Consider the following 14,050-nt stretch of genomic DNA (forward strand, 5'->3'; position numbering starts at 1 on the left):
GAAAACATTAAGCTATTTATTAATTGGTGTAAACTATAATTACCTGACTAGTACAAGCGCTCCATAAATAAACGCAGCTCCCCAGACCGACACTGAGCACGTTCTGGGCAGACCAGTCCACCAGGTTCAAGTAGAAGTCGTCCTGCAACTCAGGCGCATCCAAAACCTTGAACGGGATGCGGGATATTTTCCTGGTGGCCTTGCGGGGGGAGCGGAGCAGTTTCTGCGATTTGGCGGAGACGGGAGACAGGCTGTATGGCGACGGGTCTATGTTCTCCTGAAACAAAATTGTACATGGTTGAAAAATATAAGTATTGCATAGGAAAAACGGCTAAACTTTCATACATACAATCACGTCTTTATCCCTTACGAGGTAGACAAAGCTAACAGTGTGTCAAAGATTGAAATGCCACGTACAGCAGTATGGTTTAATGATGGAATAGAGATCCAAATAGTGACAGGTTGCTGAAAAGGGTAATCAAAGTTACATATTGAAACGAAGTAATCTTTTTCAAGAGAGAAATTACGGGAGCGAAGTCTGGGCAAAGTGATACATATAAATCAGAACAGAAAGCAATTGATCAACGTATGCCAATCCCATGGAATAAATCATAATTAACACAAACCATATAAGAGCTTGAAAATATGAGTTGTTGTAAAAAAAAGATGCTTAGCACTTAAGCGCGATATGAATGGTGTTAAGAATATAAATGATAATGGAGCCATTATGCTTCCAAATGGTAATAAAACTGAAGAATTCTAAGAGACTAATAAAGAAAATTGCGATGTAGCAAAAACCGCACAAGACAAATTGAATATAATAATTTTAACACCACTCCACTGACCGAACATTCGGCTGATTGCAAATGTTGAGAAAAAACTAAATAAAGCGCATCTCAAAAACTAATCTATGCTAGACAAAGTATTAGTTTGCAAAAAAAGAAGACGCTGCAAAAAGTGGACTTTAATAGAAACACACGTCTAAATAAAGGAACAATAAAGTAAATCACTCACTGAATTGAACATAGAGGTAATTAAAAATTTCAATTTCGCTATTTTATAATGCTACAAAAGACACAGGAAAACATTTGTAACCCCTGAAGCGGAACAGCAAAGTCCTTGGAAGGTTCGAATACCCGAAGCCTTTTGTGCGAAACGTATGTAAAAAAAGTACTGAAAAAACATTACATACATACAGAGTGTACATTTGATCGCGTCTCGATTTGTCAGCGATTTTTTTACTCGAGAGCCTTTCAATTAATCATCAGAACCATTTCTATAGACCGAACTGATTAGTGTTATTGACAACCGATATTAAAACACTTCTAATTGATGGCTGTTGGCTACTGCTAAACAAATTAGACTTATGTCTAAGTATGTATACAGAAGGAATAATGAGAATCGTAAAGGTGTTATAAAAACAACACCGTCTATAATAATCTCTAACAGTTTTATATTTTACAAATCGCGTTCAAAATACGTATCAAAGTAATATTAAAAGATTGCTAAATTATTCAACCGCATTGTGCCACAATATTATCAAAGCAAGCATGCACGAAACGAGTAATAGGCAAACATTTTTGCGAGAATAATTATTTATACAGCATTAAAACGCGCATTTATATTCTTTATCACCGCCTAAAATGACACCATGCTGACAATTTTAATGCGAATTTTCGCACTGAGCAAACACCGGGATGGTTTCTAAGTATGCAAAAAAGAAGTGCACAATTCTCATAAACTTTTGGCAATTTCACGTCCATGAACCCTCTTTTATAGCATTTTTCGAGCAATTTAGACGAAATATATCTTGAGAAGGCAAAGTCAAGGCAAGACAAAGAGTTTCGGGCCCGTCACGTGGGCCGCATTGCCATGTATACAAAATTTTGGTCTGATTGTAATCCTTTTATTGTTAAACGAATGAGATATATTGGTAGTTACTTTTGGGAGGACTAAACCACATTATTGCAGAGGTAAAAAAGTTAATAAAGGATGCATCTTCCGATTCACATACATTTTAAGGCAACTGGGACCAAAATTGGGTTGTAACGCCTACGTCAAAGAAACACATAAGAAACAAGGACATAAACATGAATGTTTAAGTTAAGCGCATTCACAATAAATATCGCTGATAAAGGGAGGATTTACATGTTAAACTACAAGATATCGCATATGGAACCGTTATTTGTACCAATTTGAGCCCGCTGGTAAATTACTATTGTCATCTTAATAATAAAACAATTTCAACATCTGCAAGACCACAAAAAGCTACACATGATTTCTGAGCTAAACAACATGAGACAATATGACAGTACGATAATAAAAAAATCTATCAACAACAAGAACAAAACCTAATCTAGACACAGATCAGACTCTAAAAAAAGATTTATGAATGAAACCGGTAGTACTATACTACCTACTGGCTACTGAAATAAGATCGAGAGTGCACCAGCTTGCATCATGATTAATTCGCAAGTGCCTTTTAAGGATGTATTGACTTAGACCGGCCTCGAAAGCTAAATCATTGTCAGATTCAGTCGTACTAAGTCGTCGTTCATTGTGACTGGTTATGGAGGCAGGTGAACGAACATTGACAGGTGCCAGGTACCAATCCTCAATTGCTTAGGATTTTTTACAGATAAATGATGTCACGCGTCTAGACTTAGGTGCAGTACTAGTATATCACGAAAAGCTACAGAAAGTATTCTTAGTCTAATAAAAGTCATCGGTGATTTCCTAAAGTAACGAAATAAAATAAACATATACTTAATTTAATTTTAAATTAATATGATTTCAGCTTGACAAGAAATAGGTAAGTAACTCTTCTTAGTCAACTAGTTTCAGAGCTTGTAGTAATATAAGTAATATTCATTCACTTTGTTAACACATTTTTAATCTACACTGCATTAAAATCATAAAATATTAAACATATTCTCACAGTAACACACGAAATAAAACTATTACGGAGAACCATAAAACAGTTTTGAGTAATGCATAAATAAAATACATTTGACTTTTGTGCATTACCGATTTTATTTTCATTTTCATCGCGAAGAAATTCCGCTCCTAATGAGGTTCCAAAAAGTCATAAACCATAGAGCGCACAGTTACAACAATTAAAAATCTAATAAACACATTAATTTCTAGTTAATTGCCGTAACATTTGTGAGCACGCGTGGTTTGCTTCAAAAAATTTCATAGTGTGTTAATGCAGTGGTCGTCACATCATAAAGGTGGTACCTTAGTTGACCATCACAATACCGTTAAGCTAACACAAAATAGAGATCATTACGCATATCAATTAAGTGATGCATGACGAAACAACCGGATATTAAGAAGCAATGGACCAAGATTACAAATAAAACATGAACAATTTGGTTTGGCTAATGCCGTTTTGATTACGTGAATTATTATTTTTTTACGCAATAGTAAAATTAGACAATTGTAAGTCACGGCATAACGTAATAAAGAGACGTTTACTTGTTTGCAGACTCATCTACGAGCTAACGACTAGTTTTGATAGAAATAATATTTAACATCCTGTTATTACCATCTTCAAGTGAGAAACATTGAAAATATTCAGCAATCGTTATATTGGACTACACTAAAATACCGTAGCATGACTTCTTCAACACAATGATCATCATAAAAATCATTTTCTTTCTAAACTCCCTTCCGTCATCGAGTTCAGTAATTATCACTTCCGTCGCCGAGTTCAGTACTTAAAATGAATATCGTAATGGACTCTACCGAGACAAGATCCAATTGCCTGCTTCCTCGATGCACAATTGCCTTATTCAATGTGAATAGACAAAAAGCTCAGTACAATAGGTCACAAATTGTATGTAGCAAGTCTAGCTCTAGACTACAAAAGAAGATCTTGAACGCGACTAATAAAAGGCATCCGATAGCGATCCAAGAGAGCTTAATCGAAAAAATAATAAACACGAATCAGACGTAATGCAAGCCATTGAAGAGATTGAAAAGTAAAAGAAAAATTAGTATCTAAATGCAAACCACAATGATGTAAGATGAATAAGCAATCAGAATCCAAGTTTGTTAACCTCGGGAGGCAGACGCATAAAAAGCTAGAATCCAGGCAGTGACTAGATGTAGATAACAGATTGATTGGTACTACGAATGAATGACAGGTCCTATGACCCACGTGGTTTTGAGAAACATGTCACGTTGCGGGCAGTGCAATAAAATTAACGAGTCACTGCAGAAGACCGACTGTAATTCAGTATTACATGCAACGAATATTAAATTTGGCAAACGGAACAGTTGTTATCGGCTGGTAATCCGCATGTAGAAGATGAAAATAAATCAGAAGCAGACGTTGACATGAAATTTACTGCTTTGGCTTCTGAGAACAGAATAGGTACTTGTCGACTAATGGTGTTCGAAGCTAATTCTGTACAATACCTACTATATCTTAAACATAATTGTAAAGTCATGGTCCTTGTAAAGGGTAAATTAAATATTAAAAACTAGGAATGTACTATGCTTTCTAAAACAAGTTTCTTGTGACAAACCATTGTTACATGTACCAGGTTACGATACGAGTTGTAAGTAGAACATTCCCGTAACGGTCATTGATATTAAAGTAGAACACAATTTAATAGTAAACGATATGGCTTATAATAGAGACGCCCTTTCTCCCTTTATTGATAAAGTGTAAGCAATAGGAGAGTCACTATAATCACGTATTGACGAATCTATATTTGTTTCTCTAATCAATTTACTTAACAGTGCAAACAATCGTAAACCTATCGGACCCCGCAAAAAGACTTGCCAAATAGTCTGTGTCAATAAGGTAGAAAAAAATTATGTAGAAGCCTCTTACTAAAGGTAAAGACCGTTTCGTGCCTACGTGTCTGAAAAACACATGTAGTAGTAGCGTACAGAGTTACTAGTTTATTTGTTTTTATTATATTTTGGTCAGGCCTTAAAATCTCATTTTAAATTATTCATATACCTTTCTTATTTCATATTTTTTATACAAATATTTTTACAATTTAAAAAAAAACGCAATTTTTATAAATGTACTGCAAACTCTATAGACCAACACATCAAACGGTGCGAACCTCTTTGCTAACATCCTCGCGCACCGGTAGATGTTGTGTCTGCAAACACGAGTCGGAGTGGACACGAATGGGCACTTGTGACGCTCGGTTCAATGCCTGATGATGGGCAGCCAAGTTTGTGCCCATTAGAATTACTCAACTTATTCATTTACACTTGTTCCTTATTCCAAGAAAATATAACCGGTATTATCCACTGCAACTCACCACTTTTGAGAAATTCCGCTCAAACGGTTTGTTTTGTCTGGATTTTAACATTTATTTTTAAAGGCGACAATACCGAGTGTTAGTCTAACCTAAGAACATACATACATATGTTCACGTCTATATCCCTTGCGGGGTAGACAGAGCCAACAGTCTTGAAAGGACTGAATGGCCACGTTCAGCTATTTGGCTTAATGATAGAATTGAGATTCAAATAGTGACAGGTTGCTAGCTCATCGCCTAAAAAAGAATCCCAAGTTTGTAAGCCTATCCCTTAGTCGCCTTTTACGACATCCATGGGAAAGAGATGGAGTGGTCCTATTCTTTTTTGTATTGGTACCGGGAACCACACGGCTAACTAACCTAAGAATAGTCCATGTATAATGCATAATGACTAAAACTTAAATATCAACACAAAGCAGACACAACTTTGTCATGATACATCGCCCACGTTTGATGAGTCATTGAATTGTAGTTACGATTTACATATTTGGAAATAATTTTGTCCCATATCGGATAACAATTAGAACATCTGCAACGCGATTGCTAATTGTATGTCAATCAACAGACTTTCCATATTGGATAGTGGAAAAAATGTAATTAGATGCCAGACCAGATTGAAGATTAGAATTACCTGACTGATAGATACCGGTAAAAAAAAACGATTTCGTCGGATAATTAACGTGAAATTTATATCTAGATGTCTCAGAAATTAAAAGAGCACCCATACAATGATCCCGAAACGTGACTTTGCAATCCGGGGACAATCTTAGACATGATCTAGATTGTAACACCACGGCAGCTTACCAACGTGTGTCCAAAACAACGACAAAGAAATCGATTTCATGCAGCCAGATAAAAAATAAATGAAAAAAATGCATTCGATCAAAAAAGCCTTAACAAAACTTACGAATCATCCATCCCGGCAATGACCGAAGTCTAGACTAAAATTTATCTATGGTGGTCGAAACATATCTTAAAAAAAAAAAACTAAATAATAACGATTTGATGAGCAAATACAATTCACTAGTAGTATATTTTTTACTACGCATCATCTCGAAGAATTACACTGCAAATGTTTTAGATGCTCTTTTAGTTAGCAACTTAAGATAATTGCGATGTTCAGCAATCTCTATTTGGATGAGGCTAATAGATAATACATTTACTTTTTGCTGAGGAAAAAACAATTAATAAATAACTCAGGTGTTCATCTTAATATAACATTTTAAGACTTTCGTGACCATCTGTAATTCAGATTGATTGCATTGAAGCATAAAACTTTTTCTTGGTATAAAATCATCCAATCCATTACATTTAGCGTGAACTGGGTGTGTAAAGCAATTTTATTTTTTGAAGAAATTTACATAAAAAAACAATTTGGATCACATCTACTTTTTGCATAGTGCAGAATTGCGTCACGGTGAACATATCGTGCGTTCAAAATTTTAATCACGGTCTTGTCTTGAGCGTTTCAGAGATGGAAAAAAGCATAGAGCAGAATCAGGCGTGTAAGACCGATGAACTTTTGAATCGCACGCACCATCCGGATCGCCAGGCGAAAAATTTGTAAATAGCAAGACGTCTAGACTTTTATCTGTTCAAGGACTTAGCGAAAAGGATTAGATGAGTCCGTGACGTTACGATTCGTCGTGCCTGCGCATTGAAAATACGTTTTTTTTTTAAAGTTAGAAACTATATTAAACCAGGCGCGATGGTAGTTACGACAATGACAGATTCAGAGTCTATTATTTAAATCTTAGTCGAAATTAATTTTACTCTATTAAGTAAAAATCAAAACTTACCATACGTATGTATGTCATAAATATATTGAAACAAACGAATAAACATTATATGTGAAAAATTGTTAAAAAAAATGCTTTTAACTTGCCTAAAAAAGAACCAAAAAGCTACCTAAATCGTAAAAAGCAAATTGGATCGACAAAAACAACAGATTTATGTGAAGATACAGTGGAAATGGAATCACATACAAATGCATTTTTTCACAAACGCGGGTAAATTTATTCCATGTATAATGCAAGAAGTTATAAAGTGGGTGCTTACTAGGGTTCTTAATGGAGGAATGGCAATATTGTTGTTTGAAAAATGTTTAATCATCTTATAAAATGTGACATGTTTTATACCGATATATGTTTACATACACAAGGACTGCACCCCCAGCTGCTAAACTTCGAATACCTAGGTTTGCTTTAAGTAAATTTTCCCTCCATCTTCTGTTGTTTTTTGATTCGCAAATCATTACTAGCCAGGTAAACATAAGAACTTTTAAATTCAATTATTGTCGTTCTAATGAACATTGCTTTCGTTAATATATATATATTTAACTACCGTTTACCGGCATATAAAATTTATCTAATGATATCTTTCAATCATTTCTAATCAAACTTCTTTGAAGCGCTACATACTACTCTAACGTCTGGTTTTATTTTTATTTTCTTAAGTTTTTATAGCGCAATGTTTTTTAACAACCTGTTGACGAGGTAAGACGAGCAAATCGGAGCTATCATCACGTCTAATGCACGTAAGAGCTACACTAACATAAAAACATTTATGTAAATTTAAGACTAAAAATATTTTTTGAATTCCAACTTTTTGTCTGTTCATATCTAATGACTATACCCGTAGAGTACAATACACTCTAATTGAATGCTAATATAATGTGAGTTTTAGAAATCCACGTTCAGCAACATGAATTTTTTTATAACGCATTGCAGCTAGTAATTCGTAATTTATATTTACACCATACATATTCAAATTAAGCATCGATATTCAATCGACTGAAAGTGCAAATTTGTAACTAACTCAGTTAAAATGCAAGCAGCAGACAATGCACATACTACCACCATTAACATTCTAACCGTGCACTTAAAAATTCTAACAAAAATAATAATTTTAGGTCGTTGTCACCGTGATGTCAGTCAGACAGACAAATGACTGGCCAAAAGTATCGAGAAAAAAAACAATAGCATTGTAATGTAATGGATCACGAAAAAAATGTTGCAGATGGATAAATATTTAAAATATCTTTACGATTTGCATTTCTAGACGAGATTGTGTACGGGTTAAGAGCGTTTGGTGCATAAATCTTCTTTCTTTTTTCTTCTAATCACTCAAGATTGTTTTACAATCGTAAATATGATCAAATCAGCCTTTCCATGAGTCGCCTTTTACGTTCATTTTCTTTCTGCTTTTTACGTCCATGGGATAAACTTGAACGGTACACACACTTAGTAGTGTACACAACCTCATGCCACTCCCTACGTATACTTAGTTTTAACTTTTCCAATTTTGACACATAAAATAACATCCAATTTTTGGTGTTTTACAAATATTATTTGGTATATAAAATTACTAAACCCTAAGAAATGAATATGTACACTTTAACACCGACTTTACTGATTAACATATCCTCATTGTCGCAGACACACTAACTAAACACGTCGAATGTTAAATTGCTAATTGCCTAACACAACGCCATCATTTCAATTATCCTTAAAGATAAATTTAAATAAATTTGCCAAAAAAAAATTGTTCATTAAAAATCTATCACAAATTCTAAAACCCCTTCCTCATGGCGTTCATCCATCCCCTCTCTGGAAAGCAGTGAGTGCGCCCTTTGACCATGCTACCAGATTGGGTAAGTCAGGTTTTTTATACAAAGCGACTACTCATATCATCTTATCTCGACAACCTTTTTAGGGAAAACCCAACCGAAATTGGAGAATGGTAAAAGCTGCACTAGATGAATGTGCCTATCGCCTTAGTCGCACTGTACGACATCCATGGGAAACAAATGGAGTACTATCACAAAAATCAAATTTCCACGTGTTTCATACACTGGTCTAAACCTTTGAACTGTAATTACAAATGGCAGGAATGACACGAGTGAACGATATTCGATATACATTCGATTCTAATTACAAATCGTGTCAGCATTTCGTGTAACGAGAAACGAGATGCGCAAGCGCATACAAAGGTGTGCCGACAGAGTCGGTGCATTTGTTGATATTTAGTTAGCAATTACCAGAAATCATTTACGTAATTGGTGACAAATTGCGAGATGGGGTTTTGTTTTTTTTTTATATTCAATTCCTACTTAGTGACAGAATAAACTGCAAGAAACTAACATGGCATAACGACCCCACGAAAAAGTGGGGAAAGGTAACGGAGAAGATATTATTACTTTCCAATGGTTTAGGATATGGAACGGATAGAACTTGACACAAAAGAAAGATTTCGGTTAAAATTTGGCACATTTTACAGTCTAAACCTAAAATTTCTTGAAATTCCTATCAGAGCAAAGACACGGGCAAAATATTTATTCATAAATATTGAGAAAAGACAACAGAACAAGGCAAGAGAATTGAAAAGTGTCCATCCCTCTATCGCCTTTGACGAAATCCACGGAAAAGATATACAGTGGTTCTATTCTAAAGTGCCAGAAACCACACGTCGAAGAGAGAAGTTCCTGCAATTAATAAATTAAAAATATTCGATGAACCCTATCACATAAAACATCATCAAAGCAATAAAGACACCACCAAAAACGTTTTGACACGCTCATGCTTGGTGTTAGCGACATAACATACTTGGACATGACTGCCGTTACGCCTCCTCAGCTCGGAATAAAATCAGAAAATAATAAAATTTGCATTTAAAACCCACACTTACATCCCAAGTGCTGTCACAACATTCTTCTGTTCACATTATAACGAAATTTTACTGGGAATGGACCCCAATATTGGCAAATTCAATTTGGGTTCGTAAAAATTATAAGGGTCAAGAAGAGGTCAATGTGCAATTAGGCAAATTTCCGGGTGATTTTTTAAATGCAACTTCACCATTATTTTTTTCATGTTTTTTTTTCTGTGTATATTTGTTTATTTTAATTATATGGTGGATATTTAAGATCGCATTCAAGTTTAAAAATAAAGTAGAAGTACATCCAGTAATCTCCAGAAATAATGTAATCCAACATTAGATCAATTCTCTCAACTACAAACTACTCCATCTATACGAAGTATACGCAATGAAATTGACGGTTTTGATAAAAGTAATGTCATTAAACAACTCCCAAAAAGGCATCACAATAATGATGAGGCCATAAATCCATGGCATCAAAGCCGCACATCACGCTTCCAGAGCCAAATTTATCGACATGTCACAATCCCAACACTGGTACCAATATGGTTTGACGTATTCGTAAATCAAGCCTTTGAATATCGTGCAAAATCCTAATTATCCTTTATTCTCCAATTCTTTTTATTGGCCAGTAAAAAATTGAAAGGAATTAGACACAGGCGAGTCTTCGCCACATTATTGGTAAATCTGACGATATATTCTGCAATTTGTACGAAATGCTAATTAGACATGCATTTTTTATGTGCTGAGAATTGAATCTCGGATAGTCTTTAAGAGTGGTATTTACGCGATATGCAAGGGGTTTATTGGGAGATAATTCGGGGTAAATGAACTGATTTTACTGTCGAATTGAGTCCGTCCATTACGATTGATATGTCGATTGATGGCGTCTTTATTTTTATGAGACATTAATACAGAAGATTTGGAAAAGGTTTCGTGTGTGAACGATATTAATGAAGGGAAATAACCCATTAAGGCTTGAACATGACACAAGATACTGACACCGGTCGGATGACATCGTCTTTATTATACTAGTCTTTGACGTCTCTTACTAAATAATCAGAAATCCTCCTCCTCCTCGGCTGTTCTATGATGAGAAATCGTTTTTGGTTGATGCGGTATGTCCTTATAGTGTGTGTAGTTCTGTTGTGACTTGGTTTTGACTATAGCTTACCTCAGCATTACAATTCGGCGCTCTAAACTTGAAGACCGCAGGCGAATACGCCAGCGCCGCTTTAGCTGCCGAGGCCTGCTGTACTGCCCCAATAGCAGCTCTGTTTCCATCGGCACAATTGGTCGGTGGGGCTCTTAGTTCCTCTATTTGGGCTCCCAAGAGTTCATTCCGGAGAAGGCAAGCGTACGCGAGGTGATCTCGCCCCCCACCTGTCCCGTCTGTACTAGTTCCGTCCCCTCGGGCTTTCTTTGCTGGCTGATTTTCTGTGCCTCGGCGTATTGCTGGAAGAAAAGAGATTTGATTTAGATAAGACACTATTATGGTTCCCATCTTTTTATTGCTCCATCGACTAAGAGAGTAAGCGATTGCATAAAGAGTTAAAACCATGGTCAACGCTGTATAGCTGTAAACTTCACAAGGTTGCGAAAAACTGCGAAAGTACCTATACTTTTAACATTGCTGGACTTGCAAAATCTTAAACCCTGGGCTCCTTCCGAGGAACAGCTCAGGAGAACTGTTAGAAGGTCAATGATTTTGTCTTAGACTTAATTTATTTTCTAGTATTTCAGATCTGAACCTAGTTATAAATATCTAAACTACATTAAATCTCAAATTCTTAAAATCAAATAAAAAAGGGAAAATCAAATCGGAAGAACACAGAAGTCTTGCGCCTACAGAGATATGATTTCCGCTTAATTATATTAATGGGCCGCTACAGCAAATAAGTTCCCTGAATAGCATTTTATGCGCACGCGCCGCTTTATCCAGGCCATGTGTGCGGGCACGTGGCATCGCGGTAGGGTGTCCATCCGAGCTACTTTTATCAAATGAAATGACGAAGCAAATCAGCTGTTTCCTGTCACATTATTTTTAAGCATTTGGAGAATTCATATTTTCTTCAGCTTAAAAATTCATTAAACAATTTATGGACAGCGAAAAATTTTCTAGTTCAGTAAAACATAAGTTACAGATTCAAAATAAATAAAAGAAATACAGAGAAGAATCGAGAAACAAAACACTTGGATCAATAATGTGTTTTATAGTTGGCCAGTAACGTGGAATTACTCATTTTCATTTGTCAAAAAGTACTCACCTTTCACGACACTCAAACAAACCATTACCCGTATCGTACCCACCACGATTGTCATGTAATGTATTAGTGTTCGTCTGTCAACGTATTTTATGTGCATAATTAAATTTATTTTGCACAAAAAGTATCGTATGTATTGTAAAAAATATTTGAATGTCAAAACTTCCCGTAATCGGATATTGGCTCAGCAAATATAACTTCCCTTCAGTCATCGCCTTTAACTGTTATTGTATCTGTTACGTTATGAAGATAAAATGTCTATATGAAAATATAAATATATTTATTTTTAAGTTATGTTCCTCACCAAAAGATATCGTTGTTATTTTCATATCGCAGGAAGAGTGATACTCTAAAGTTCATCTAATCTAATCTGATGCTAATGACCTCACCTTAATGACGTGTAATCGTCACTGTCAAAAAATGAGATCTGTCTGCTACTTGGGAGACATCGCCAAAAATATCCACACCAGAAGGAAAATGATTCAGTGCACAAGAATATTACTGCCGGTGGTAGAGACTAACATCATGTTTTCATTTTTTTTTATTAGTGCATTAATGCCAAGAACTAAAACTGACTATAAAACAACGTGGCTTGAGTGGCATGAAGTGACAGCTCTTATCTCAAAAGTATTACTATTTGAACCGCATCATTTCGAAATTGTATTTACTGCGATTACTAATTATTCTTACTGTGATTGCTATACTTTAGAAAATGGAAAAGAATAATGGGTTCTTATCTTTTATCTAAAGTCTCGAGGACTAGTAATCAGATTACTGATGTACAACAAAAAACATCAGGAGAATACTTATCTATATCCTCCTCGTGTATTTTGTTGTATTTATTATACTTTTCATTGTTTTAAAAGAACTAATTTTGAAGATATTAGAAAAGACGAATTATCCCTCTAGCATTTTTAAACCAGATCAAACTAGCGTGAAATATAAATTTTTGTCTGAGATAATAAATAATTCTGATTTCAAAACAACACCACGATTCATTGCTTATAAATAAAGTCACAGTGAAGGTGGAAACAAAGAAATAAAGGCGTGCATGTAGAATTATTGATTACAGTTTAGACATTAATTGACACGTAGTCTACGATCAACGTAATAGATGAAACGTGAGCATGTGGCCGTTAGTACCTTGTGTTCACTTATTTGCAAATGTTCATATACATAATAATTATGGCGGCTCTTTGAAGAAATAAAAGCTGGTTTTGTTTCTTGTAATAATACTCATATAATTGCACAATCAAAGAGGTCCACAAGGGAAATAGGCCAAAGAAGGTGATCGCACATATAAACTACATCGTACCATTCGCAACCCAAAAGTTTTTACAGAAAACCTTATAAGTGAAAAAGCGACACGCGTACATAAACCATAATTCCAAGCGATATTCTCACAAAATTTAAGAAAAATAATAATAACAATCAAATTCAATAAATTTCAACACACGTGTCTTATCGCACCATTCAGTACAATAGAGTGATTACGTAAACTTCTTATGGGTCGATGCACTTCCGAACCGAACGACCGTAGAATCGGAAATATCCTAATGTGCTCAAAATCACTAAGTGAAGAATTGTACCTTAGTTCACTCACACCATTTCCTTCCTGGGGATCCGTACAAGGCACGACATACACCTCTCTATATTTGGTTGCAGACGTGACAAACCAACGGTCGCAAAGTCGCAATTAATTCAGAACACAGCCGAATTCGTTCTCAGCACGGCAAAAGCGAATACAAGCTGAATTATGAAGAATTAGAGTTCACAATTCAAAATGTAAACGACCTGTTCTAATAGTTAACCGTCTTTTGCAAGGCCTCCACCTACATG

At 35.3% G+C, this 14,050-nt stretch overlaps 1 protein-coding gene across 1 annotated transcript in view; it reads right to left on the reverse strand.

The window, feature by feature from the left end:
- LOC106129408 (fizzy-related protein homolog) overlaps positions 1–14,050 on the reverse strand; it is a 37,261-nt gene that overhangs the window by 8,820 nt on the left and 14,391 nt on the right. The window contains exons 2-3 of the mRNA XM_060954295.1: positions 11,122–11,402; positions 44–277 (exon numbers count right to left, since the gene is read on the reverse strand). Coding sequence (XP_060810278.1) covers positions 44–277; positions 11,122–11,402 — 515 coding nt within the window. The remainder of the gene's footprint in view (positions 1–43; positions 278–11,121; positions 11,403–14,050) is intronic.

The sequence above is a fragment of the Amyelois transitella genome, chromosome 4, assembly GCF_032362555.1.
Source record: "Amyelois transitella isolate CPQ chromosome 4, ilAmyTran1.1, whole genome shotgun sequence".
Classification (NCBI taxonomy): Eukaryota; Metazoa; Arthropoda; class Insecta; order Lepidoptera; family Pyralidae; genus Amyelois; species Amyelois transitella.